This window comes from Ammospiza caudacuta, chromosome 31 (assembly GCF_027887145.1).
Source record: "Ammospiza caudacuta isolate bAmmCau1 chromosome 31, bAmmCau1.pri, whole genome shotgun sequence".
Classification (NCBI taxonomy): Eukaryota; Metazoa; Chordata; class Aves; order Passeriformes; family Passerellidae; genus Ammospiza; species Ammospiza caudacuta.
Window position 1 is genome coordinate 3,484,379 of NC_080623.1, and position 27,381 is coordinate 3,511,759.

The 27,381-nt window shown below is 58.7% G+C and overlaps 2 protein-coding genes across 3 annotated transcripts; one reads left to right on the top strand and one right to left on the bottom strand.

Annotated features, from left to right (window-relative positions):
* Positions 1-479: 479 nt before the first annotated feature.
* Positions 480-3,854, bottom strand: IL23A (interleukin 23 subunit alpha). Of its 2 annotated transcripts, none has more exons than XM_058822242.1 (4): positions 3,650-3,854; positions 2,552-2,650; positions 1,556-1,681; positions 480-707 (listed from the first exon to the last, which is right to left on the bottom strand). In XM_058822242.1, exons 1-4 carry the CDS (start codon positions 3,842-3,844, stop codon positions 567-569), a joined length of 561 nt encoding a protein of 186 aa, XP_058678225.1. In that variant the 5' UTR covers positions 3,845-3,854; the 3' UTR covers positions 480-566. The 2 variants fall into 2 exon arrangements, with proteins under 2 accessions (XP_058678225.1, XP_058678227.1); XM_058822244.1 differs by having other exon boundaries at positions 3,656-3,844.
* Positions 3,855-9,111: 5,257 nt separating this feature from the next.
* Positions 9,112-26,836, top strand: PAN2 (poly(A) specific ribonuclease subunit PAN2). The gene is made up of 25 exons (XM_058822123.1): positions 9,112-9,384; positions 10,384-10,553; positions 11,631-11,751; positions 12,542-12,619; positions 12,716-12,983; positions 14,781-15,123; positions 16,782-16,878; positions 17,353-17,472; positions 17,565-17,684; positions 17,762-17,890; positions 17,991-18,190; positions 18,507-18,649; positions 18,914-19,020; positions 20,001-20,099; positions 20,491-20,567; positions 21,059-21,200; positions 21,416-21,553; positions 22,105-22,164; positions 22,235-22,325; positions 22,402-22,559; positions 22,664-22,807; positions 23,607-23,786; positions 25,110-25,203; positions 25,292-25,489; positions 26,559-26,836. The coding sequence occupies exons 1-25, from the start codon at positions 9,112-9,114 to the stop codon at positions 26,591-26,593; spliced, it is 3,585 nt and encodes a 1,194-aa protein (XP_058678106.1). The 3' UTR covers positions 26,594-26,836.
* Positions 26,837-27,381: the final 545 nt, after the last annotated feature.

Genomic DNA, 27,381 nt, shown 5'->3' on the forward strand with positions numbered 1-27,381 from the left:
GCTGGGACCGCTATCCGGGGGAGGGGGTTGGTGTCCGGGGAACGGTGTCGGTATCCGGGGGTGTCCGGGGCTGGGGTCGCTATCTGGGGGAGGGGGTCGGTGTCCGGGGGTGTCCGGGGCTGGGGTCGGTGTCGGTGTCCGGGGGTGGGGTCGCTATCCGGGGGTGTCCGGGGCTGGGGTCGGTATCCAGGGTCGGTGTCGGTATCCGGGGCTGGGGTCGGTATCCGGGGCTGGGGTCGGTGTCGGTGTCCGGGGCTGGGGTCGGTGTCCGGGGCTGGGGTCGGTATCCGGGGCTGGGGTCGGTGTTGGTGTCCGGGGGTCGGTGTCGGTATCCGGGGCTGGGGTCGGTGTCCGGGGCTGGGGTCGGTGTCGATGTCCGGGGCTGGGGTCGGTGTCCGGGGGTCGGTGTCGGTATCCGGGGCTGGGGTCATTATCCGGGGCTGGGGTCGGTGTCCAGGGGTCGGTGTCGGTATCCGGGGCTGGGGTCGGTGTCCAGGGGTCGGTGTCCGGGGCTGGGGTCGGTGTCCGGGGGTCGGTGTCCGGGGCTGGGGTCGGTGTCCGGGGTCTCAGCGCGCCCCGTGGTTGAAGACGCGGCCCATGAGGGCGGAGAAGGAGCGCAGCCGTTTCAGGGCCAGGTGCCGCTGCAGCGGCCGCTGCCAGAGCTCCGCGGGGGCCGGCAGGTGCCGGGGGGGGCGGCCGGGCCCGTCCTGAGGGGACAGGGAGGGGTCAGGAGGGGCCGTGGGACCCCGGGGGACACTGGGGGACATTGAGAGACACCAAAGCACGCTGAGGGACGGGGTGGGGACACTGAGGGTCATTGAGGGACATTTGGGACACACCAAGGGACACGGAGGGACGCTGAGGGAGAGGGTGGGACACTGAGGGACATTTGGGGACACTGAGGGAAAATGTGGGACCCTCAGGGTCATTGGGGGACATGTGGGACACTGAGAGACACTGGAGGACAGGGTGGGACTCTAGGGGAAACTGAGGGACCCTAGAGGGACAATGTGGGACCCTCAGGGACCCTGAGGGACATTTGGGACACTGGGGGACACTGAGGGTCATTGAGGAACACCAGGGGACACTGAGGGACCTTGAGGGACAGGGTGGGACACTGAGGGTCATTGAGGAACATTTGGGACACTGAGGGACACTGAAAGACACTGGGGGATATTTAGGGGCACTGAGGGACAGTTAGAGACACCAAAGGACACTGAGGGACCCTCAGGGACACTGGGGGACAGGTTGGGACATCAAAGGACACTGAGGGACGCTGAAGGACAGGGCGGGACAATGAGAGCCACTGAGGGACACTGACAGACATTGTGGGACACTGAAAGACACTGAGGGACACTGAGCGACATTGACAAACAGGGTGGGACACTGAGGGACCCTGAGGGATGTTTGGGGACCCTGAAGGACAGGGAGTGACACTGAGGGTCATTGTGTGACAATGTGGGACACGAAAGGACCTTCAGGGACACTGGTGGACACTGAGGGACCCTGAGGGACATTTGGGGACCCCGCGGGCCGTGCCGCCCCCCTGGCTGACCTGCACGAGGCGCAGCAGCTGCTCCATGGTGCTCTCCAGCTGCGGCTGCGGCTGCTCACGGAAGATGTCGGAGCCCAGCAGGTCCCGATAGTGCTGGAGCGCCTGGCGGATGCGCTGCAGGCAGAGCTGGGGGAGCAAGGGGGTGACATGGGGGTCAGGGACATCCCCACAATCCCCACGGGACCCCCAAGTGCACCCCTTGGTGTCCCTGGGAGCCCTCTGGGATCTCCAAACGCATCTTTGGGAGCCCCCAGGACCCCCAAGGGCACCCCCCGGTAGTGCTGGAGCGCCTGGCGGATCCTCTGCAGGCAGAGCTGGGGGGCAGGGTGGGGTGAGGTGGGGGTCGGGGACATCCACGGGACCCCCGGGACCCCCAAGTGCACCCTTCGGTATCCCTGCGACGCCTCTGGGACCTCCAAACGCATCCTTAGCACCTCCGGGATCCCCAAGTCCATGCCTGGGACCCCTCTGGAACCCCCAAGTGCATCCTCAGCATCGCTGAGATCCCTCTGGGACCCCCAGGTTCATCCTCAGCACCCCCTGGGACCCCCAGATACCCCCCATGGGACCCCCAAGTGCATCCCCCATCATCGCTGTGACCCCTCTGGGTCCCTCAGCTTCATCCTCGGCATCCCTGGGACCTCCAGACATCCTTGGGACCCCCAAATTCATCCAGCAGCTTTCCTGGGACCCCCTGGGACCCCTTTAGGACCCCTTTAAGACCCTCAGACATCGCCAGGACCCCTCAGGCGAACCTCAGAGCATCCCCTGGGACCCTTCTGGGACCCCCAGGTTCATCCTCCGAGCATTCTTGGGACCCCCCCCCAGACATGCCCAGGACCCCCAAATTCATCCAGCAGCTTTCCTGGGACCCCTTTAGGACTCTTTTAGGAGCCCCAGACACCGCTGGGACCCCCCCAGGCACCCTCAGCGACATCCTCAGGTGAACCCCCAGCGTCCCTGGGGTCCCCCCGGTCCCCCCGGTGCCCCCGGTACCGTGTGGTTGCTCTCCAGGCTCAGGGGGTCGCAGGCGTCGCTGCAGCGGATCCGGGGGGGCCAATTTTGGGGTTCCTCCTCCAGCAGCTGCAGCCCCTCCTGGAGCAGCGAGCGGGGCCGGTGTCAACGCGTCCGGTACGGCCGGCACCGGGACACCGAACCCCCCCCGGGACACCGAACCCCCCCCGGTACCGGCGCAACCCCCGCCGCGATGAGCCCGCACCTCCCGGTGCTACCCCCGGTGCTTCCCGGGCCTCCCGGTGCCCCCGGTTGAGTTCCCGGTGCTTCCCGAGCTCCCGGCCGAGCTCCCGGTGTTCCCCGAGTCTCCCGGTGCCCCCAGCGGAGCCCCCGGTGTTTCCCGAGCCCCCCGGTGCACCGGTCGAATCCCGGCCGAGCTCCCGGTGCTTCCCGAGCCTCCCGGTGCCCCCGGCCGAGCCCCCGGTGCTTTCCGAGCCCCCGGTAGTCTGGCTCAGCCCCCCCGGTTGCTTCCCGAGCCTCCCGGTGCTTCTCGAGCATCCCACTCTCCCCGGCCGATTGCCCCGGTGACTCTGCCGGAGCCCCCGGTGCTTCCCAAGCCCCCCGGTGCCCCCGGCGGAGCCCACCGGTGCTTCCCGAGCCTCCCGCTCGCCCCGGCCGAGACCCCCGGTAATCCGGCCAAGCCCTCCGGTGTTTCCCGAGCCCTCCCGGCTGAGTTTCCCGGTGCCCCTGGCCGAGCTCCCGGTGCTTTCCTCTACCCCCGGTCCTTCTCGAGCCCCCCGGTGCTTCCTGAGTCTCTCGGTGCCCCCAACGGAAGCCCCCGGTGTTTCCCGAGCCCTCCGGTGCACCGGCCGAGTCCCGGCTCTCCCTGGCCGAGCTCCCGGTGCTTTCCGAGCCCCCCGGTACTCCGGCCTATCCCCTCGGTGCTTCTCGAGCCCCTCTCTCTCCCCGGTCGAGCTCCCGTTACTCTGTCTGAGCCCCCCGGTACCTCCCGAGTCCCCCGGTGCACCGGCCGAACCCCGGCTCTCCCCGGTCGAGCTATCGCTCCCCCTGGCCGAGCCCCCCGGTACTCTGTCTGATCCCCCCGTTGTTTCCCGGTCCCGCCGAACCCGCGGTACTCACCAGCACCGGGTGCGGCTCTCTGGCCGCCCCCAGCAGCCGCGACAGCTCCCGGGACAGCACCCGGCAGGCGGCCCAGTCCGGCCGGCGGAGCGGTGCCGGTGCCGTTACCGGTGCCGTTACCGGTGCCGGTGCGGCGGGAGGCGGCGGCAGCAGCGCGAGGAGCAGGCACAGGCAGAGGCGGCGGAACGGAGCCATCGCTGCTCTCGGTGTGTGCCGCCACCGGCGCCGCCACCGGGCTCTTATGGGGCGGCGGCGGCGGCAGGTGGGGAATCCCGGGGCAGGTGCTCACGCCCGGCGCCTCCCCCCGAAAGCAGAACCGATACCGGGCCGGGGTCCCCGCTGCACCGGGACGGCACCGCACGGGATGGGGCGGGCAGGAAAACCCGGGGCAGTTCCGGGCGGGACGGGAGTCACCGGCAGCGGCAGCGGCACCGGGATGACCCCTCGGTGCATCGCGGGCACACCGGGGAGCGGTGGAGCCCCGGGGCGGCCGCTCCCCGGTGCCGCTGTGTCCGAGCCAGTGTTCCCGGTGTCTCCTCGGTGTTCCCGGGTGTCCCCCGGTGTCTCCCCGATGTCCCCTCGTTGTTCCCCTGGTATCCTCCCGGTGTCGCCTCGGCGTCCCCCGTTATCTCCCCGTTGTCCCCCCGGTGTTCCTCGTTATCCCCTCGTTGTCCTCTCGGTATTCCCGGGTGTCCCCTTGGTATCTCCCCAGTGTCCCCCGATTGTCCCCGTGGTGTCCCCTCGTTGTCCCCCCGCTGTCCCCTCATTATCCCCCCGTTGTCCCCTCTGTGTCCCCCCGGTATCTCCCCCGTTGTCCCCGCGGTGTCCCCTCATTGTCCCCCCGGTATCTCCCCCGTTGTCCCCACGGTGTCCTCCCAGTGTCCCCCCAGTATCTCCCCGGTGTCCCTTCGGTGTCCCCTCATTGTCCCCTCAATGTCTCCTCGTTATCCCTTTGTTGTCCCCCCCGGTGTCCCCTCGTTGTCCCCCCGGTGTCCCCCCGGTATCTCCCCGGTGTTCCCGGGTGTCCCGTCCTTGTTCCCTTGGTGTCCCCTCGTTGTCCCCCCGTTTTCTCCCCACTATCTCTCCAGTGTCCCCGTGGTGTCCCCCCGTTTTCCCCTCGGTCCCCTCCCCGTTGTCCCGGGCCGGTCCGGGCGGTGCTGCCGCAATCTCGGCGGTTCCGTGGCGGCGGCTCCGGCGCTTCCCGCCCAGCCCGCCGGGGCTGCCCCCGGCCTTCCCCGGCACCGGCACCGGCACCGGCAGCGCCGCGGGCACCGGGCACGGGCCGGGACCGGGGGATGACACGGCCGGGAGGTCGCGACACTTGGGGACACTTGGGGACATCGGGGGGACATCGAGGGGGGCTGGGGGACAGTGGGGATGGAGGGGGACAGGGGGGGACACTGAGAGACATTTGGGGACACTGGGAGGTGTTTGGGGACACTGAGGGACACGGAGGGACGTGCGGGGGCATTTAGGGACACTGGGGGTGACACTGGGGGACAATGTGGGACACTGAGGAACAATGTGGGACACTGAGGGACATGGGGGGACGCTGAAGGACATTTAGGACACTGGGGGGCGTTTGGGGACACTGTGGGACACTGAGGGTCATTGAGGGACATTTGGGGCACTGGGGGACGCTGAGAGAGACCAAAGGACACTGACGGACCCTGGGGACAATGTGGGACCCCTAAGGGACACTGGGGGACACTGAGGGACATTTGGGACACTGGGGGACACTGAGGGACACTGAGGGACAGGGTGGGACAATGTGGGTCATTGGGGGACATCAAGGGACATTTGGGGACACTGAGGGACCCTGTGGGACAATGAGGGGGGACACTGGGGGGCATTTGGGGACGCTGAGGGACATTGAGGGATATTGAGGGACACTGAGGGTCATTGAGGGACACTTGGGACACTGAGGGACCCTCAGGGACATTGGAGACACTGGGGGACGTTGAGGGACACTGGGGGATACTGGGAGCCATTTAGGGACCCTGAGGGACAGTGGGGGACCCTGAGGGATATTGAGGGATGTTGTGGGACACTGAGGGACACGGAGGGACCTTCAGGGACACCGGGGGACATTTGGGGACACTGAGGGACCTAATGGGTCACTGAGGGACACTGAGGGACACTGAAAGGCATCTGGGGACGCTTTGGGGTAGAGGGGACATTGTGGGACCCCCGGGGACATTGAGAAACACCAGGGGACATTGTGGGACCCCCGTGCACGCTGTGTAGGAATGCCAAGGGACTGTGCGCCATATCTGGGGACACTTGGGGACCCCGAGAGGTGCCCGACACCCGCGGGCACCGTGGGACGCCCCGGGCTGCTCCGTGGCACCCCATAGGCTCTCATAGGTAACTGGGAACGCTCCGTGGGACCCCAAAGACCCCAGCCGCCGCACGGCTCGGCAGCGCCCGGGTCATCGAGAGGCTCCGAGGGGCTCCCGGTGGTCCCGGGACTCCCCCCGGGGCTCCCCCGCCGCGAACCAGCCGATCGCATCCTTTTTGTCCCGTGCGCCGCCCCGTCCCGCCGCTCCGCTTAGTCCCGCCCTCCTCAGGCGCTGATTGGTCAGCGCACCAGCGCTCTGCGCTGCCATTGGTCAGCGGCGCTGGGCGGCTCCGGTTTACCGGGCAGGGGGCGCGGTTGCCGTAGCGACGGCGGGAGCGGCCCCGGCCCCGGCCCGGCCGCGGCGGCGCAGCGGGACGAGCCCGGCAGCGCGGCCCCGGCGCGGCTCTGCCCGCGGCCCCGGCTCGGTAACGGCGGGCGCGGCGGGGTGTGAGGGTGGCGGCGGCTCCGGGGCTCGGTGAGAGCGGCCGCTCGGAACGGGCTCCCCGCCCGGCACCACGCCTGGGACTGCGGGCGCTGATAGCGGTGTGGGGTCGCGGTGATAAAGGCGGCGGGTGCGGAGCTGGCCCGGAGCCCCGGGGGTGCGGCGGGGCGGGGCCCGGTTTGGCTCGCCGGGACAGCCCGGTGCTCTGGGACACTGCCCGGTGCCTTGGGATGCTGCCCGCCTCCTCTGGAGGTTGTTCCGTGCTCTGGGAGCACTGGCCGATATCCCCGGGAGGCTGCCTGGCATCTTGGGCTGCTTCCCGGTTAGCCCGGATGCTGTCCGGTGCCCAGGGACTGTGCCCGGTGTCCAGGGACCCCTGCCCGGTGCCCAGGGACATCATCTGGTGCCCCGGGATTAGTGCTCAGTGCTCAGGGACAGTGCCCGGTGCCCAGGGACCCCTCCTGGGCACCCAGAGATCTCTGTCCGGTGCTCAGGGACAGTGCCCGGTGTCCAAGGACCCCTGCCCGGTACCGAGGGACATCTCCTGGTGCCCAGGGATCGGTGTCCGGTGCTCAGAGACAGTGCCTGGTGTCCTGGGACCCCTTCCCGGTGCCCACGGAATGTACCCGGTGCCCAGGGGAGGGCACACCTTCTGCCTCATACTCCCGGGGATCTCGGCTGCCGTTCCTGCCCCTCAACCCCATTCCTGTCCCTCACTCCCGGTAATCCCAGTTCCCATCCCCAGTTCCAGCCCTGGTCTGTCCCTCTGTCCCTCTGTCCCTCTGTCCCCACCTCTCCAGGTCCAGGACCCACCATGAACTTCGAGGGCCTCAACCCCTCAGCCCCGTTCCTGCCCCTCAGCCCTGTTCCTGCCCCTCAGTCCCGTTCCTGCCCCTCAGTCCCCATTCCCGTCCCTCACTCCCGGTAATCCCAGTTCCTGTCCCATCCCTGATTGCCCCATCCTATCCCTGGTTCCAGACCCCCGGCTGTCCCTGACCCACCCCTCTGTCCCTCTGTCCCTCTGTCCCCCCCTCTCCAGGTCCAGGACCCACCATGAACTTTGAGGGCCTCAACTGCTCCCTGCCATTCCTCCCCCTCAGGCCCATTCCCATCCCTCACTCCCAGTAATCCCAGTTCCTGTCCCATCCCTGATTCCTCTATCCCATCTCTGCTTCCAGACCCCCGGCTGTCCCTGACCCACCCCTCTGTCCCTCTGTCCCTCTGTCCCCTCTCCAGGTCCAGGACCCACCATGAACTTCGAGGGCCTCAACCCCTCAGCCCCGTTCCTGCCCCTCAGCCCTGTTCCTGCCCCTCAGTCCCCATTCCCATCCCTCGCTCCCAGTAATCCCAGTTCCTGTCCCATCCCTGATTGCCCCATCCCATCCCTGGTTCCAGACCCCCGGCTGTCCCTGACCCACCCCTCTGTCCCTCTGTCCCTCTGTCCCTCCCTCTCCAGGTCCAGGACCCACCATGAACTTTGAGGGCCTCAACTGCTCCCTGCCATTCCTCCCCCTCAGGCCCATTCCCATCCCTCACTCCCAGTAATCCCAGTTCCTGTCCCATCCCTGATTCCTCTATCCCATCTCTGCTTCCAGACCCCCGGCTGTCCCTGACCCACCCCTCTGTCCCTCTGTCCCTCTGTCCCCTCTCCAGGTCCAGGACCCACCATGAACTTCGAGGGCCTCAACCCCTCAGCCCCGTTCCTGCCCCTCAGCCCTGTTCCTGCCCCTCAGTCCCCATTCCCATCCCTCGCTCCCAGTAATCCCAGTTCCTGTCCCATCCCTGATTGCCCCATCCCATCCCTGGTTCCAGACCCCCGGCTGTCCCTGACCCACCCCTCTGTCCCTCTGTCCCTCTGTCCCTCTGTCCCCCCCTCTCCAGGTCCAGGACCCACCATGAACTTCGAGGGCCTCAACCCCTCAGCCCCGTTCCTGCCCCTCAGCCCCATTCCTGCCCCTCAGTCCCCATTCCCGTCCCTCGCTCCCGGTAATCCCAGTTCCCATCCCTGGTTCCAGCTCCCCTCCAGCTCTCCTTGACCCACCCCTCTGTCCCTCTGTCCCCCTCTCTCCAGGTCCAGAACCCACCATGAAAACTTCGAGGGCCTCAACCCCTCAGCCCCGTTCCTGCCCCTCAGGCCCATTCCCATCCCTCAACCCAATTCCCATCCCTCGCTCCCAGTAATCCCAGTTCCTGTCCCATCCCTGATTGCCCCATCCCATCCCTGGTTCCAGACCCCCGGCTGTCCCTGACCCACCCCTCTGTCTCTCTGTCCCTCTGTCCCCCTGTCCCCTCTCCAGGTCCAGGACCCACCATGAACTTCGAGGGCCTCAACCCCTCCCTGCCGTTCCTGCCCCTCAATCCCCATTCCCGTCCCTCACTCCCGGTAATCCCAGTTCCCATCCCTGGTTCCAGCCCCCCTCCAGCTCTCCTTGACCTGTCCCTCTGTCCCTCTGTCCCCCCCTCTCCAGGTCCAGGACCCACCATGAACTTCGAGGGCCTCAACCCCTCAGCCCCGTTCCTGCCCCTCAGGCCCATTCCCATCCCTTACTCCCAGTAATCCCAGTTCCTGTCCCATCCCTGATTCCCCCATCCCATCTCTGCTTCCAGACCCCCGGCTGTCCCTGACCCACCCCTCTGTCCCTCTGTCCCCCTGTCCCCTCTCCAGGTCCAGGACCCACCATGAACTTCGAGGGCCTCAACCCCTCCCTGGCCGAGTTCGCTCCTCCCCTGCACCCCGCGCTGGAGCCGGTGCTGGACCCGCACCTGAACCCCAACCTGGTGGAGCTGGACCCCGAGGGGGTGGCCCTGGAGGGGCTCCCGGTGCCCGACCCCGTGCCCCTCATGGAGGGCATCTACAGTGAGCTGCACACGGCCGTCTCCGAGGTCGGCGTGCCCGTGGCCGTGGCACACTTCGACCTGCACGAGGAGATGCTCTGGGTCGGCAACCACGGGGTACGTGGGGAGCTGGGGGAACTCTGCACAGGTTCTGGAGAGGTTTTGGGAAGATCTGGAGAGGTTCTGGAGGGGTTTTGGGAAGGTTTTGAGGAGCTCTGGAGAGGTTTTCTGAAGGTTTGGGAAGATCTGGGAAGGTTTTGAGGAGCTCTGGAGAGGTTTTGGGAAGGTTTGAAAATATCTGGAGAGGTTTTGGAAGTTCTGGGAAGGTTTTGGAAAGGTTTTGGAAGTTCTGAGCGGTTCTGGAGAGGTTTTGGGAAGGTCTGGGAAGGATTTGGAGAGGTCTGGGCAGGATTTGGGAAGCTCTGGAGGGGTTTTGGAAGCTCTGTGGGGGAAAACCCCATAACCTGGATCTGGCAGAGGATGAAGCAACCCTCAGCTGTGTCACACTCACCAGGACAGGGAGTTGTGACATCCCTGTCCGCTCTGCTTTCAGGGCAGAGGGGACATGTTGGAATTTTTTATTTATCCGGGGAAAAGCCTGAGCTGCCTTCCCTGGAGTGTCAGGAATGCCCCCATAACCTGGAAAAGCCTAACCCATAACCTGGGCTTGTGGAGTTACGGGATTAATGGGGTTATGGGTTATAGGAAACCCTCATAACCTGGAAAAACCTAACCCATAGCGTTGGGTTATGGGGATTATGGGTTATGGGTTATAGGAAAACCCCCATAACCTGGAAAAGCCTTACCCATAACATGAAGTTATGGGCTTAATGGGGTTATGGGGTTAATGAGTTATGGGAAAACACCAATAACCTGCATCTGGCAGTGTCACACCCACCAGGACATGGAGTTGTGACATCCCTGTCCCCTCTGCTTTCAGGGCAGAGGGGACATGTTGGGATTTTTTGTTTATCCAGGGAAAAGCCTGAACTGCCTTCCCTGGAGTGCCCCCATAACCTGGAAAATCCAGGATCTGGCAGAGGATGAAGCAACACTCAGCTGTGTCACACCCACCAGGACACGAGGTTGTGACATCCCTGTCCCCTGTCCTTTCAGGGCCACGCCACCTCCTTCTTCGGGCCCACTCTGGAGCGCTACTCGTCCTTCCAGGTGAACAGCAGCGACGACATCCGCCAGATCCAGAGCCTGGAGAACGGCGTCCTCTTCCTCACCAAATCCAACCTCAAGTACCTGTCCCGGGGAGGCCTCATCATTTTCGACTACCTGTGAGTGCTCCTGGCCCCTCCAGCTTCCTGTGGATGCTGCTGGCCCCTTCCAGAACCTTCCCTGCTCCCTCCAGGGGCTGGGCAGAGTCTCAGGGGTCTCTGGGATGTCAGGGGTTTCAGGGGTGTCAGGGTCTCTGAGGTCTCAGGGGTCTCTGGGAAGTCAGGGGTCTTTGAGGTGTCAGGGGTTTCTGGGGGTCTCTTGGGTGCCAGGGGTCCCTGGGGTCTCAGGGGTGTCAGGAAGCTCAGGTGTGTCAGGGGTCCCTGGGATGTCTGAGGTCTCAGGAGCCTTAGGGGTGTTGGGGGTCTCTGGGGTCTTTGGGGTGTCAGGGATCTCAGGAGCCTTAGGGGTCTCTGGGGTGTTGGGGGTCTCAGAGGTCTCAGAGGTCTCTGGGGTCTCAGGAGTGTCAGGAACCTCAGGTGTGTCAGGGGTCCCAGGGGTCACAAGGGTCTCTGGGGTCTCAGGGGTGTGGGGGGGTGTCAGGGGTCTCTGGCATTTCTAGGGTGTCAGGGGTCTCTGAGGTCTCTGGGGTCTTTGGGGTCTCTGGGGTCTCAGGAGCCTCAGGGGTGTCAGGTGTGTCAGAGGTCTTTGGGGTCTCAGGAACCTCAGGGGTCTGTGACGTCTTTGGGGTGTCAGGGGTCTCAGGAGCCTCAGGGGTGTCACAGGTGTCAGGGGTCTCTGGGGTCTCAGGACTTTCTGGGTTCTCCTGAGTCTCAGGTGTGTCAGGAGCCTCAGGTGTGTCAGGAGCCTCAGAGGTCTCAGGGGTTTCAGGGATCTCAGGAGTCTCAGGGGTCTCAGGATTCTCTGGGGTCCCAGGGGTCCCAGGAATCTCAGGGGTCTCTGGGGTGTCAGGAGCCTCAGGGATGTTGGGGGTGTCAGGGGTGTCAGGGCTCTCTGGGGTCTCAGGAGTATCAGTAGTCTCTGGGGTCTCAGGAACCTCAGGGGTCTTTGGGGTGTCAGGAGTCTCAGGTGCCTCTGGGGTCTCTGGGGTCTCAGAAGTGTCAGGAATCTCAGGAATCTCAGGGGTTTCAGGGGCCTCAGGGCTCTCAGGGCTCTCAGGGTGTCCTGCCTGTCCCCAGCATGGATGAGTCCGAGGACATGCACAGCCTCCTGCTGACAGACAACAACACCCTGCTGGTGGCCGGGCTGCAGAACCACGTGCTGGAGATGGACCTCAACACCGTGCAGGAGACACAGAAGGTGTGACTGGGCTGGGGCTTTGCTCTGGGATTCCTCCCTGCTCTTTCCTGCTCTTTCCTGGTCTTCCCTGCTCTTTCCTGGTCATCCCTGCTTTTCTCTGTCCATCCCTGCCCATCTCTGCTCTCTTTCCTGCCCTTTCCTGCCCTTTCTTGCCTTTCCCTGCCCTTCTGTGCCCTTTCCTACCTTTTCCTGCCCTTTCCTGCTCTTTCCTGCCCCCATCCCTGTCCATCTCTGCTCTCTTCCCTGCTCATCCCTGTCCGTCCCTGCTCCATCCCTGTCCATGCCTATTATTCCTTGCTCATCCCTGCTCATCTCTGCCCATCCCTGCTCCCATCCCTGCTCCCATCCCTGCCCTTCTCTGCCCTTCCCTCCTTTTCTCTGCCCATCCCTGCTCCATCCCTGCTTTTCTCTGCCCATCCCTGCCCATCCCTGCTCATCCCTATCCATCCCTGCCCTTCTCTCCCCTTCCCTCCTCTTCCCTGCTCCATCCCTGCTCTTCCCTGCTCATCTCTACTCTCTTCCCTGACCTTTCCTTCTCTTCTCTGCCCTTCTCTGCCCTTTCCTCCTCTTCTCTGCTCATCCCTGCTCCCATCCCTGTTCCCATCCCTGCTCATCCCTACTTTTCTCTGTCCATCCCTGCCCATCCCTGCTCATCTCTGCTCCCATCCCTCCTTTTCTCTGTCCATCCCTGCTCCATCCCTGCTTTTCTCTGTCCATCCCTGCTCCATCCCTGCCCATCCCTGTCCATCCCTGCCCTTGGCTGATCCCTGCTCTCCCTCCTCTCTCCCAGTACACCGTGGAGGTGCCCGGCATCACCATCATGAGGCAATCCAACCGCTTCTTCTTCTGCGGCCACACCTCGGGCAAGGTAACCCCTGTTCAGGGAGGGGGAAAAATCCCAAAATTCCAGCTCTCCCCAGACCTCCAGAGCCTGGGTGACCACAGGCAGGACCTCCCCTCTCAGGTGTCCCTGCGTGACCTGCGCACCTTCGTGGTGGAGCACGAGTTTGACGCGCACTCCGGGAGCCTGTCGGACTTTGACGTGCACGGGAACCTGCTGGTGACCTGTGGCTTCTCCAGCCGCATGAACGGCCTGGCCTGTGACCGTTTCCTCAAGGTCTATGACCTCAGGATGATGAGGGCCACCACCCCCCTGCAGGTCCACATCGACCCCTTCTTCCTGCGCTTCATCCCCACCTACACCTCGCGCCTGGCCATCATCTCCCAGACAGGTGAGGTCACGCTGGGGGTGACAATTCTATCAAAAATTCTCTATAATTCCATTTCTGAAACCTTTCTTTCCCCTCTTTTATCTAGCCTTGTAAATTCTTGGAGTACAAATCTCTCAGTGCTCTCAGGTATCGGGATTTGAGGATTTGAGGAACTGCTTGTCCTTTGCTGGACTGGGAGTTGGACTCAATGATCCATGTGGTTTCCTTTCAGCTCAGAATATTCCATAATTTGAGAGGTCAGAGACAACGCTTTCAAGTGTTGGAATTTGGAGATTTGAGGAACTTTTGGGCTTGTCCTGTGCAAGAACAGGACTTGGATTTGATGATCCATGTGGGCTCCTTTCAGCTCAGAATATTCCATAATTTGAGAGGTCAGAGATAACGCTTTCAAGTGTTGGAATTTGGAGATTTGAGGAACTTTTGGGCTTGTCCTGTGCAAGAACAGGACTTGGATTTGATGATCCATGTGGGCTCCTTTCAGCTCAGAATATTCCATAATTTGAGAGGTCAGAGACAACATTTTCAAGTGTTGGAATTTGGAGATTTGAGGAACTTTTGGGCTTGTCCTGTGCAAGAACAGGACTTGGATTTGATGATCCATGTGGGCTCCTTTCAGCTCAGAATATTCCATAATTTGAGAGGTCAGAGACAACATTTTCAAGTGTTGGAATTTGGAGATTTGAGGAACTTTTGGGCTTGTCCTGTGCAAGAACAGGACTTGGATTTGATGATCCATGTGGGCTCCTTTCAGCTCAGAATATTCCATAATTTGAGAGGTCAGAGACAACGTTTTCAAGTGTTGGAATTTGGAGATTTGAGGAACTTTTGGGCTTGTCCTGTGCAAGAACAGGACTTGGATTTGATGATCCATGTGGGCTCCTTTCAGCTCAGAATATTCCATAATTTGAGAGGTCAGAGACAACGTTTTCAAGTGTTGGAATTTGGAGATTTGAGGAACTTTTGGGCTTGTCCTGTGCAAGAACAGGACTTGGATTTGATGATCCATGTGGGCTCCTTTCAGCTCAGAATATTCCATAATTTGAGAGGTCAGAGACAACGCTCTCAGGTGTTGGGATTTGGAGATTTGAGGAATTTTTGGTGTTGTCCTGTGCAAGAACAGGATTTGGACTCAATGATCCATGTGGGCTCCTTTCAGCTCATAATTCAAGAGGTCAGGGAGTGTTTGGACAATGTTCTCAGTGTTTGGATTTGGGGATTTGAGGAACTTTTGGGTTTATCCTGTGCAAGAACAGGAGTTGGACTTGATGATCCTTGTGGGTTCCATTCAGCTCAGGATATTTCATAATTTGAGAGGTCAGAGATAACGCTCTCAGGTGTTGAGATTTAGGGATTTGAGGATCTTTTGGGATGTCCTTTGCTGGACTGGGAGTTGGACTCAATGATCCATGTGGGTTCCTTTCAGCTCAAGATATTCCATAATTTGAGAGGTCAGAGACAATGCTCTCAGGTGTTGGGATTTGGGGATTTGAGGAACTTTTGGGTTTATCCTGTGCTGGTCTGGGGGTTGGACTCGATCCTTATGGGTTCCTTTCAGCTCAGGATATTCCATAATTTGAGGGGTCAGGGACAACACTCTCAGGTGTTGGGATTTGGGGACTGGAGAACTTTTGAACTTGTCCTACACAGGACCATGAGCTGCACTCTGCTCCTTGTGGCTCCCTTCCCACTCAGGACACCCCACAACGCTCGTCCAAGCGCCGCCATCCCATATCCAGCACCGTGCCTGCCTCCCACACCTTCCTAGCACCACATTTCCCCATTTTCCCTCCTCCCCAGGCCAGTGCCAGTTCTGTGAGCCCACGGGGCTGGCCAACCCCGCCGACATCTTCCACGTCAACACCGTGGGGCCGCTCATCATGACCTTCGACGTGTCTGCCAGCAAGCAGGCGCTGGCTTTTGGCGACTCCGAGGGCTGCGTCCACCTCTGGGCCGACTCCCCAGAGGTCACTTTCAACGCCTACTCCCGTGAGACCGACTTTGCCCTGCCCTGCATGGTGGACACGCTGCCACACCTGGATTGGAACCAGGATTTGGTGCCTCTGTCGCTGATCCCGGTGCCGCTGACCAGCGACGCGTTGCTCTCCGACTGGCCGGCCGCCAACTCGGCTCCAGCACCGAGGTAATTCCTAAATTCCTGCTGAAAGAATCCCCAAATTCCCACTCTGGCACAGTCCCTCTCTTTCCTCATGCCTAGAACAGAGGATGGAGGGATTAAGTTAAATGAAAAGCATGTTTTTATCGAAGGATTTCAGTAGGTGCACCTTGGGTAGTTAAAGGTGAGTTTTTCACACTTTTATAAGTGTGATATATTTACATATTAGGGGTTAATCCTCCAATTAACAGCCTTGGGTAATGGAGTTACTTAGTCCTGTTACAGCCTCAAGTAATGGAGTTACTTACTCCAATTACAGCCTCAGGTAATGGCGTTATTTACTCAGCTCCAGCACCGAGGTAATTCCCAAATTCCTGCTGAAAGAATCCCCAAATTCCCACTCTGGCACAATCCCTCTCTTTCCTCATGCCTAGAACAGAGGATGGAGGGATTAAGTTAAATGAAAAACAGGTTTTTATTGAAGGATTTCAGTAGGTGCACCTTGGGTAGTTAAAATCTCACAGAGGTTACACCCAAGATGTTGATTGTGAGGTAATTCCCAAATTCCCACTGAAAGAATTCCCAAATTCCCACTATGGCACAGTTCTCCCCCCTTTTTGTTCCTAGAACAGAGGATAGAGGGATTAAATTAAAGCAAGTTTTTATTGAAGGATTTGAATAGGTGCACCTTGGGTAGTTAAAGGTGAGTTTTTCACACATTTATAAGTTTGGTGTATTTACATATCAAGGGTTAATCCTCCAGTTACAGCCTCAGGTAATGGATTTATTTACTCCAGTTACAGCCTCAGGTAATGGAGTGAGTTACTCCTATTACAGCCTCAGATAATGGAGTTACTTACTCCAATTACAGCCTCAGGTAATGGAGTTATTTACTCCAAGTTTGCCCCCCTCAACTCACTGTTGTTTACATCTCTGAGAGCTTGAGTCAGGTGTCCTTGAGTTTCAGAGAGGAATTGTTTCATGTAAATGAAATGAGAGAACAGCAGCTGTCAGGCTGTGGAATTTTAGACCATAAAGCATAAAAATTTAAAAAATATATAAATTTTAATATATAAAATAAATATTTAAAAAATATTAAAAAATATATAAAAATTATACCATAAAGCAGTACAGGGTCTGAAAAATATAAAAGCTGAATCCTAAGGCATTCCTGCTTGCCTGGGAAACACCAGATGAGTTTCCTGGGGTGGAAGTGTGAGGATGGTGGGATATGGTCCAACCTCCCTCCCTCCCACTCCCAGTGGGATCCTGACTCTGCTCTGCCCCTGTGGGATCTCATTTTCCCTCTTCCTACCCCCAAAACCCCCATACTCAGCACTGCTGCCCTGTTATTTGGAATAAAAATGAACCTGGGGAGGGGGGAACGCTCAGGACCCCCTCAGGGTGGGTCCCTGAGCCCCCCTGGGTGGGTGGGAGATGCTGCTCTGAGCCAGGGGGTGTTTCCCTGGTGGATCCCAGTGGGATCCTGCCTCTTCTCTGCCCCTGTGGGATCTCATTTTCCGTCTTCCTACCCCCAAAACCCCCCATACTCAGCACTGCTGCCCTGTTATTGTGAATAAAAATGAACCTGGGGAGGGGGGAACGCTCAGGACCCCCTCAGGGTGGGTCCCTGAGCCCCCTTGGGTGGGTGGGAGATGCTGCTCTGAGCCAGGGGGTGTTTCCAGGCGAGCCCCCCCGGTGGATCCCGAAATCCTGCGCACCATGAAGAAGGTGGGGTTCATTGGCTACGCCCCAAACCCCAGGACCAAGCTCCGTAACCAGGTAGGAGGGGGATTTTTGGGGATTTTGGGAGGGGATGGAGCTCTGTGCATGCTGAGGGATCCCCCAGGTTCCAGGACAAGAGCTGGAATCCCATCCCGTTCCCTCAGGATGGTGCAGGTGGAGTTTGGAGGTGGCAGCTTCTCCTGAGCAGGGAGAGGGATGGAGTTGGAATTGCCAGGGATGGAGTTGGAATTCCCAGCTCCATCCCCGCGTGGCTCTGAGGGCAGGGAGGTCTGAGCTCTTGGGAGGGTTCATGGCACGTCCCTCAGCCTTGGGAAAACACTGCCCTGTGCTTTCCCACAGTGACAAAGCCCTGCCAGCAGGAAGGTGCAGGTCCAGGGAGGGCCCCGCTCTGCTCTGGTGGATCCCTTTGCTCATTCAGGGGGAAGCAGGAAAGCCCAGGAGCTGCTTGTGGGGTTTCTCCCCACCTCAGGCTTCAGCTGCTCACCCCTTCTCCTCTCTGCCTGCTCCAAGATTCCTTACAGGTTAAAGGAGATGGACAATGAGTTTGACAACTTCAGCCAAGTCCCCGAGTCCCCCATCGGGCGTGAGGAGGAGCCACATCTCTACAGGGTGGCCAAGAAGTACAGGAAGGTGGGTGGTGGCCTTGGGGGGCTGATTTGGGGCACAATGGGGAACAGAATCCATGGGGAGGTGTTTGTTTCACCTGTCACATCTCTGCTCAGGTCACCATCAAATACTCCAAGCTGGGGCTGGAGGATTTTGATTTCAAGCATTACAACAAGACGCTGTTCGCAGGGCTGGAGCCCCACATTCCCAACGCTTACTGCAACTGCATGATCCAGGTAGGAGCTGCTCCAGTCCCACCCAAACCCCTGTTTATGACCCACCAGAGCCCCCCTGACTGCTGGTTCCCCACCAGGTGCTGTATTTCCTGGAGCCAGTTCGCTGCCTGGTCCAGAACCACCTGTGCCAGAAGGAATTCTGCCTGGGCTGCGAGCTGGGCTTGCTCTTCCACATGCTGGATCTGTCCAGAGGAGATCCCTGCCAGGTCTGTGCTGGGCTGGGCTGCCCAAGGGTGTGGTGCTGGGCAGGCAGATGGAAATTCCTGTCACTTGACCTTGGGGACATTGTTCTTGCCCCATGCCCAGGGAAGCAATTTTCTGCGGGCTTTCCGCACCATCCCGGAGGCGTCGGCTCTGGGCTTGATCCTGGCAGACTCAGATGAAGCCACGGGGAAGGTGAACCTGGGCAGGCTGATTCAGAGCTGGAACCGTTTCATCCTGACTCAGCTGCACCAGGAAACCCAAGAGCAGGAGGGACCTCAGGCCTACAGGGGGGCTGGCAGCAGGTGAGCCCACCCTGCCATGGGGATGGGACAGGCAATGAGCCAAGCTGGGGAGGGGGATTGCTCACCAGAGACCCCACCCATCCACTCCTCGGGAAGTTTCCTTGGCCACTCATGCCCTGAGGGATTCATGGGAATTACAGCTCTTCACATATTTGAACTTTGTGCTGAGCTTCTGCCCCACTAAAACCTGTTTGGAGGCTCTGCAGAGGGGCTGCTTGGAAGGTTGGGGCTGCTCTGATGGCTGATTCCCCAAAATCTGCTGGAATTTTGGGAGTTGTGGGTCCCCAGCTTAGGGACCTCTCTGCTGTTTTTCCAGCAGTTTTGGCTCCTCGGGGGACTCTGTGATCGGGCAGCTGTTCAGCTGTGAGATGGAGAACTGCAGCATGTGCCGCTGTGGGAAGGAGACTGTCCGTGTGTCCTCCACGCTGCTCTTCACGCTCTCCTACCCCGACAGCACCGGTGAGAGCAGGGCCCAGCCCCCTCAGCTGGCTGGGCTTTGCCATTCACGATTTTTCCCAGCTGGAACACACCCACAACCAGGAGCTCCCTCAGCTCCAGGCGTGGTTTTCCAACCAGCCAAGCTTTTGGCTTTAAAAAAAAGCACTTTTGGGGCTTGACCTTCTGGTTGGTGGTTCTGAGGAAAACCCCAGAGGTTTGGCTGAGCTCAGTTGGTCAAGGTTTGTGTGCTGGAGGAGGTGACGTTATTCTCCTTTCTCCCTGCAGAAAAACCAGCCAAGGATTACGAGTTTGCCCAAATTTTAAAGCGCAGCATCTGCTTGGAGCAGAACACACAAGCCTGGTGTGAGAACTGTGAGAAGTACCAGCCCACGGTGAGCCTGGCATGGGGGCACAGCCACGAGGGGCTGTGGGACAGGGGCATGAGTGGGGCAGTTTCTCCCTGAGTCACCAGGGAACCTCCTGAGAAGATTCCAGAAATTCAGTTCCTGGTATTTCCTGGGCTCTGTGAATTCCTTTTGTAGGGACAAGGGTTCAGAAGGGAGAAACAACCCCACAGGAGCTGCTGGAGCAGCTCTGTAATCATGGAAGTGCCCCCAGGACTGCAGCCAGGCAGGGGGGGGAGCCAAGGCAGTGGCAGATGTCCCAAATCCTGCTCGGATGTCCCAAATCCCACTCAAATGTCCCAAATCCTGCTTGGATGTCCCAGATCCCACTCAGATGTCCCAAATTCTGTTTGGATGTCCCAAATCCCACTCAGATGTCCCAAATCCCATTCCTGACCTGACTGGCAGCTCTGGGGTATTTCCTGGGCTCTGTGAATTCCTCTCACAGGGACAAGGATTCAGCAGGGTGAAACAACCCCACAGGAGCTGCTGGAGCAGCTCTGTAATCATGGAAGTGCCCCCAGGACTGCAGCCAGGCAGGGGAGGGAGCCAAGGCAGTGGCAAATGTCCCAAATCCCACTCAGATGTCCCAAATTCTGCTCGGATGTCCCAAATCCCACTCAGATGTCCCAAATTCTGCTCAGATGTCCCAAATCCTGCTTGGATGTCCCAAATCCCACTCAGATGTCCCAAATCCCATTCCTGGCTCGGCTGGCTGCCTTGGGGTATTTCCTGGGCTCTGTGAATTCCTTTTGTAGGGGCAAGGATTCAGCAAGGAGAAATAACCCCTCTGTTATCCTGGAAGTGCTCCCAGGAGTGCAGCCAGGCAGGGGAGGAAGCCAAGGCAGTGGCAAATGTCCCAAATTCTGCTCGGATGTCCCAAATCCCACTCAGATGTCCCAAATCCCCCTCAGATGTCCCAAATCCTTCTCTGGGCTCTCATTGCCACCTGTCCCTCTCCCCTGCAGGTGCAGACCAGGAACATCCGCTGCCTGCCAGACGTGCTGGTCATTAACTGTGAGGTGAACAGCTCCAAGGAGGCAGATTTCTGGAAGACACAGGCTGAGGTGGGGGAGACTCTCCCGGCACGCTGGGGTTGAGGTGCCCGGCCCCGCCGAGGTTCTCACTCTGCTCTCGCTGCCTCTGGCCTCTCTCCCTCCACCTGAGGACCTGGTTGGAGGTTGGGTCATGCCTGGGGCATGGTTTGTGCCTTTGGAATCGGAAAAGATGAGATCTCCTGGCGTGGCAGAGCTGAAGGGACTGCAGGAGTGACTTTGTCCTTCCCTCAGTCCCCTGAGAGCACCTTGGGATGTTTGGTTTCCTTTGTTCTGTTTTTTTTTTTTTTTTCCCTGTCACCAATATTTAATATTTTCCCTGCTCCTGGCCTGGCTGTCACCCGAGTGTCCCCAGGGCTGGCCTGTCATCGTGTGCTGATGCTTGCCTGTGTTTCGTTGCCAGTATTCCTTTCAGAAAGCCATGATGAAGAGAGGAGGCTTTGACATCACCAAGGGAAAGGAGATCTCTCTTGGAGACTGGTAGGTGACCATTCAGGAGGAATTTCTTCATGGAAAGAGTTTGGACATGGCCAGGGAGGTGGTGAAGTCACCATTCCTCCTGTTGGTGGCCAAGGAATGATGGTTGTGGCACTCTGGTGTGGGTGACAAAGTGGGGATTGGCCAGAGGTTGGACTTGATGGCCTTGGGAAGCTTTTCCAACCTTAAGGATTCTGATATTCTGTTCCTGTGGTGGCACCTCTGAGCAGTGACACCTCCTGGATGATTCTATTTCTCATGTAAATAATGTGAATTTGATAACCTGCACCACATCCCCTTTGTCACCCACCTCGTGTCCCTTTTGTAAGTGACAAAAGCCCCAAAACCACATTGGCTGAGCACCTCACTCAGAGTCCTGCTCCAGGCACCTCCAGCTTGCCACAGAAATTGCAGAAAAATCAGAAAATCACAGAAAATCAGCTGGCCTGGGTGACATCTCCCTGCCCCTCAGCTTTCCATGATTCCCCGTGCAGGAAGGATCTGGGGAACCCCGACATGGGGCATTCGTATCCTTCTGTGGAGGAACTGAAGAACATTTGGATCCCTCACGCCATCAAGATGAGGTTGACCAAGAGCAAAGAGCTCGATGTGAGCAACTGGAGTGAGACTGATGAGGTAAAGTGGCAAAATAACTGTGGGTGAGGTGACGGAGCCACCACAGGTGAAGTCACAGAATCAGGGATGAATTTTCTGTGGGTGAAGTGACAGAGGCACGTGGGAGCAGAGCTGCCTCAGAACCACTTTCTGCTGAGAGATGATGGGGAGATAACTCAGAGGAGCACCAAAAATGTTGGTTTGGGGGGCTCAGACATTCCTAATTCCTCCCTCAGCTGAGCCCAACAGACGACCCCGAGTCCGTGTACATCTACGACCTCATGGCCACCGTTGTCCACATCCTGGATTCCCGCACTGGGGGCAGCCTGGTGGGGCACATCAAGGTGGGAGAGACCTACCACCAGCGCAAGGAGGTGAGACCCTGAGACCCCATCAGCCCCCTCTGAGGGGGATCTGTCATTCCTGGCTCTCTCAGCCGAGCGTGGAGGGTTTGGGCTGAACGTGCCAAGAGCTGTGGGGCCCCTCAGGGGGAGGGAAGGGTTGAAGAAATCTCCTTCCCACACCCACTCAGGCTGGTTCCTCCTGGCCACGGGCACGGTGCCAGCTTGTCCTTGTACTTCCAGGTAAGGGCAGGGACGTCATCAGCCTTCCCGAGGAAAGGGCTGGTCTGGGCAGTCCTGGTTTCTGCTGGAGATGCCCAAGGCAGGAGTTCCCAGAGTTGTGTCAAGCCTCCATCCCCGTCTCTTATCTCTTGCATCTCCCTGGAGTTTTGCTCAGGAGCTGGGCAGAGCCCAGAGCCCGTCCAGCCCAATCCTTTCTGGTCCTTTGTCACCAGCCAGGGCAGCAGGGATTTCCCCACGGTGTCCCAGGAAGGGCGGGGGTTCCCACATGGGCACAGTCACACCCTCCTTTCCCTGGTGACCGGGCAGAGCAGTCACTGCTTGTGCTTTTCCCCCTCTCTCAGGGAGTCACACACCAGCAGTGGTACCTCTTCAACGACTTCCTCATCGAGCCCGTGGACAAGGTGAGCACCGAGGTGACAACACCTCATGGAGCCACCAGGGCTGTCCCTGAGCGTCCCCTCTCCCCTGCAGTGCGAAGCTGTGCAGTTTGACATGAGCTGGAAGGTTCCAGCCATCCTCTACTACGCCAGGAGGAACCTCAACTCCAAGTACAACCTCGTCAGTGAGTGCCTCCCCTCCCGGGGTGGAAGTGGCGGCGGTGGCGGCACCGCTGAGCTCCTTCCCCTTTCCCTGCACAGTCAAGAACCCCATCGAGGCCAGCGTGCTCCTGGCTGAGGCGTCGCTGGCCCGCAAGCAGCGCAAGTGCCACGCCACCTTCATCCCCCTGATGCTCAACGAGATGCCCCAAGCTGGAGACCTGGTGGGCTTGGACGCCGAGTTTGTCACGCTCAACGAGGTGGGGGACAAAGGGACATGGGGGACGGGGTTCTTGGCACCTCCCCGTGTCCCCTGTCACCCTCTGGGGCTGTTGGTCACCACGTGTCCCGTCCTTGGTGGCAGGAGGAGGCCGAGCTGCGCAGTGATGGCACCAAGTCCACCATCAAGCCCAGCCAGATGTCGGTGGCCCGGATCACCTGCGTGCGTGGGCAGGGTCCCAACGAGGGTGTGCCCTTCATCGATGACTACATCTCCACCCAGGAACAGGTATGGGGGCCCACCTGGGCTCACACAGCTCCCCAGGCCACCAGGAGGGACATGGGCCTGCTCTGCAGGTGACAGTGACCTCATCTGGGCTCCTGTGTGTTCTCTGTGGTGACCTCACTTGGACACCTCTGTGTTCTACGTGGTGATGTCACTTGGACAACTCTCGGTTCCCCATGATGACCTCACTTGGGCTTCTGTGTGTTCTCCATGGTGATCTCACCTGGGCACCTGTGTATTCTCTGTAGTGACCTTACTTGGACAACTCTGGGTTCTCCATGGTGTCCTCACCTGGGTACCTGTATTCCCCATGGTGACTTCACCTAGACACTTGTGTGCTCCCCATGAACTCCTCTGTCCTCTATGGTGACCACATCTGGACACCTGTGTGCTCCCCGTGGACAGCTGGGTGCACCCTATGGACACCTGGCTGCTCTCCAGGGACCCCTTTGTCCCCTTTGGTGACCTTACCTGCACTCCTGTGTTGTCTATGGGGACCTCACTTGGACACTCACCTACCTGGGCGCTGACCATGGACACCTGGGCACTGACCATGGACACCTGGGTACTCTCCATGGGCTCCTGGGTGCTCTCCATGGGCTCCTGGGTGCTCTCCATGGACTCCTGAGTGCTCCTGTGTCCTCTGTGGTGACCTCACCTGCACTCCCATGTCCTCCATGATCACCCGGGCCTGTTGTCCCACACCACCAACCCCTCCCCAGTGTGCTGAGAGGGGAATTGAGGAGGGGGCAAAGCCCCTGGTCCCTGCACCCCCCCTCCAGGTGCCCTGATCTCTCCACAGGTGGTGGATTACCTGACCCAATACTCGGGGATCAAGCCAGGAGATTTGGATGCCAAGATCTCCTCCAAGCACCTGACCACACTCAAATCCACCTACCTGAAGCTGCGTTTCCTCATCGACGTGGGCGTCAAGTTCGTGGGCCACGGGCTGCAGAAGGATTTCCGTGTCATCAACCTGATGGTGACAACCTGAGCCCCCTCCCTGGCCATGGTGGGGGGCTGGGGTGGGGCTGGGAGGGGTCCCTGACCTGCAGCAGGACCCTGTCCCCTCCCCTGGGGAATCTGCAGGCAACCCCAACAAGGGAAGAGATGAGAATCTGGTTTGAGAAAGGCAGATTTATTATTTTATTATATATATATATATATATATATATATATATTATATAATATATTATATATATTATATTATATATTATATATTATATATTATATATTATATATTATATATTATATATTATATATTATATATTATATATAATACATTATACATTATATTATATACATATTATATTATATATTATATATTATAGAAAAATATATAATAAATATATAATATATTATATTAAATACATATTATATATCTAATATAGATATTTATATATTAGATATTATATTATTTTTATATAATATATATTATATCATTATTTATATATTATGTGTACATTTATATATTATTTATATATAATATATTGTATATTATATATTTTATTACCTATATTTAATATATAATAGAATATATATTATATATTATTATATATATAAAATATATATTATATTAAATATATTATATATATTATATTAAAACTATACTAAAAGAATAGAAGAGATGAGAGTCTTGACTCCATGTTTCAGAAGGCTGATTTATAATTTTAATATATATTATAATTAATATATATAATATATATATTATATTATATTATATTATATTATATTATATATATATTGTATTAAAACTACTAAAAGAATAGAAGAGACGAGAAAGAAGAAACGACAATCTTGACTCCATGTTTCAGAAAGGCTTTTTATTTATTATGTTATTTTATATATTTTAAATATATATATGTAATATATTTAATATATATAATATGCATTATATTAAAACTGTGCTAAAAGAATAGAAAAGATGAGAAAGAAGAGATGAGAGTCTTGACTCCATGTTTCAGAAAGGCTGATCTATTATTTTATGATATATATTATATTAAAATATATCATAATTACATTAATATATCATATATTAAAATATATCAACTATACTAAAAGAAGAGAAGAAAAAATTTCATCAGAAGGCTTGAAAGGAAAAGAATGGAATGCTAATAAAATCTTGTGACTCTCAGAGAGTCCGAGACAGCTGGACTTTGATTGGCCATTAATTAATCTGAGACCACTCAAAGATGCACCTGTTGCATCCCACAGCAGCAGATAATTATTGTTTACATTTCGTAAACTTCGAGAAAAAGTCCAACAAAATGATTTTTCATCAAACATTTCCATGCCACCCCCGCAGGTGCCCAAGGACCAGGTGATCGACACCGTGTACCTGTTCCACATCCCGAGGAAGAGGATGATCTCCCTGCGCTTCCTCGCCTGGTACTTCCTGGGTCGGTACCGGACCTCGGGGATCCGGGAAGGGGCGGAGCCCACCGGGAGGCTCCCGGTGCTGACCCGGGCGCGTCCCCGTCCCCGCAGACCTGAAGATCCAGGGGGAGACCCACGACAGCATCGAGGACGCGCGCACGGCGCTGCAGCTGTACCGCAAGTACCTGGAGCTGAGCCCGCAGGGCGCCGAGCCCGAGGAGTTCCGCAAGGTGCTCAAGGGGCTCTACGAGAAGGGCCGCAAGCTGGACTGGAAGGTGCCCGAGCCCGACAGCCAGAGCAGCCCCAAGCGTAAGATGGCACTGCTGTGTCCCCTCCCCGTGTCCTCCGTGCCCTCCCTGTGTCCCCTCTCGCCTTGTTGCGTCCCTTCTCGCCGTGCTGTGTGTCCGCAAATGGGGTCGTGTTCCCCCTGTCCTCTCTCCCCTGCCCACGTCCCTTCTCACCCCTGTGTCCCCTCTCCCCCTGCCATGTCCCCGTGTCCCCTCTCCCCTCCTGGTGTCCCCCTGTCACCCCAGGGTCCTCTCACCTCCCCGTGTCCCCTCTATCCCCGGTGTCCCCTCTCTCCCTCCATGTGCCCGTGTCTCCTCTCCCCCCAGTGTCCCCTGTCACCCCGGTGTCCCTTCTCACCCCTGTGTCCCCTGTCACCCCGGTGTCCCTTCTCACCCCTGTGTCCCCTCCCTGTGTCCCCTGTCACCCCAATGTCCCTTCTCACCCCTGTGTCCCCTCCCTGTGTCCCCTGTCACCCCGGTGTCCCTTCTCACCCCTGTGTCCCCTCCCTGTGTCCCCTGTCACCCCGATGTCCCCTCTCTCTCCCCCCCGTGTCCCCTCTCCCCCTGCCATGTCCCCTGTCACCACAGTGTCCCCGGTGTCCCCTCTCACCCCTGGTGTCCCCTCTCTCCCCTCCCCATTTCCCCTCTCCCCCTGGCGTCCCCTGTCCCCCCAGTGTCCCCTTTCCCCCTGCCATGGCCCCGTGTCTCCTCTCCCCTCACAGTGTCCCCTGTCACCCTGATGTCCCCTCTCCCCTCCTGGTGTCCCCTGTCACCCCGGTGTCCCATCACCCCTGTGTCCCTCTCCCCCTGCCCTGTCGCCTCTCCCCACAGTGTCCCCTCTCCCCTCGGTGCCCCCTCTCCCCCTGCCCTGTCCCTGGTGTCCCCTGTCACCCCAGTGTCCCCTCTCCCCTCCCGGTGTCCCCCTCTCCCCTCGTGTCCCCTCTCCCCCCAGTGTCCCCTGTCACCCCGGTGTCCCCCTTCCCCTGCCCGTGTCCCCTCTCTCCCCATGTCCCCTCTCCCCTGGCACGTCCCCGTGTCCCCGGTCACCCCGGTGTCCCCGTGCCCCCGGTGTCACCGCGATGTCCCCACAGACGGGGCCGTGTTCCCGCCGGTGCTGGCCCTGTGACCGGATCCCCCGCGAGGAGCGGCACCGGGAGCAGACCGGACACGGCACCGGGAGCAGACTGGACACAGAGCGTGGAACTGGAACCAGCAGCGGGCCGGGGGCTGTCCCCGACCCGCCCGACCCCGCCCCGGGCCCGGTGCCCCGGGGCTCCCCTTCCTTTCCCTGCCGGTACCGGGAAGCACTGCCCGACCCCCGCTCCGCTCGCCCGCCGGACCGGGCGCCCTCATAAAGCAGCCTCGGAGCCCCGTGCGACCGTGTCCTCCTTGGCTCCGGGGGGCGGCACCGGCACCGGGGCACCGGGCGGTACCGGGATTGGGGCACGGCACAAAGGATCGGGGCTGGGGTCGGGAGCAGGGCACGGAGGAGCCGAATCGGCACCGGGACCGGAACCGGGAGAGGAGGGGAAGAGGAAGGATCGGGTACAGAGCAAAGAGCGGGGCTGGCACCGGGGACACGGCAGGAATTACCGGGACCGGGGCTGAGACATAGTGCAGAGGAGCCAGCCCGGGGCTGGCACCGGGGACACGGCAGGAATTACCGGGACCGGGCTAGGAACGGGACCGGGGCACGGCAGGACGGGCCGAGACCCGGGCATAGACGAGGCTGGCACCGGGGGTGCGGTAGGAAGGACCAAAGTTCGGTCCGGGACTCAAATCGGGGGCACGGCAGGACGGATCGGGACCGGACCGGGGACACGGCAGGACGGACCGGGACCAGAGCAGGACGGATCAGGACCCAAACGCGGTCTTGGGCTCAAACCGGGGGCACCTCACGACGAACCCCGTCCC

Bases quoted from the DNA above. Each gene is read 5' to 3' on its own strand.
- IL23A (XM_058822242.1), bottom strand. From the start codon at position 3,844: ATGGCTCCGTTCCGCCGCCTCTGCCTGTGCCTGCTCCTCGCGCTGCTG. The intron at 1,682-2,551 runs GTACCGGGGGCA...TTGCTCCCCCAG, and splicing joins GCCTGGAGAGCAACCACACG to CTCTGCCTGCAGCGCATCCG. The intron at 708-1,555 runs GTCAGCCAGGGG...CTGTCCCCTCAG, and splicing joins AGCTGCTGCGCCTCGTGCAG to GACGGGCCCGGCCGCCCCCC.
- PAN2 (XM_058822123.1), top strand. From the start codon at position 9,112: ATGAACTTCGAGGGCCTCAACCCCTCCCTGGCCGAGTTCGCTCCTCCC. The intron at 10,554-11,630 runs GTGAGTGCTCCT...GCCTGTCCCCAG, and splicing joins CTCATCATTTTCGACTACCT to CATGGATGAGTCCGAGGACA. The intron at 22,808-23,606 runs GTATGGGGGCCC...ATCTCTCCACAG, and splicing joins ACATCTCCACCCAGGAACAG to GTGGTGGATTACCTGACCCA.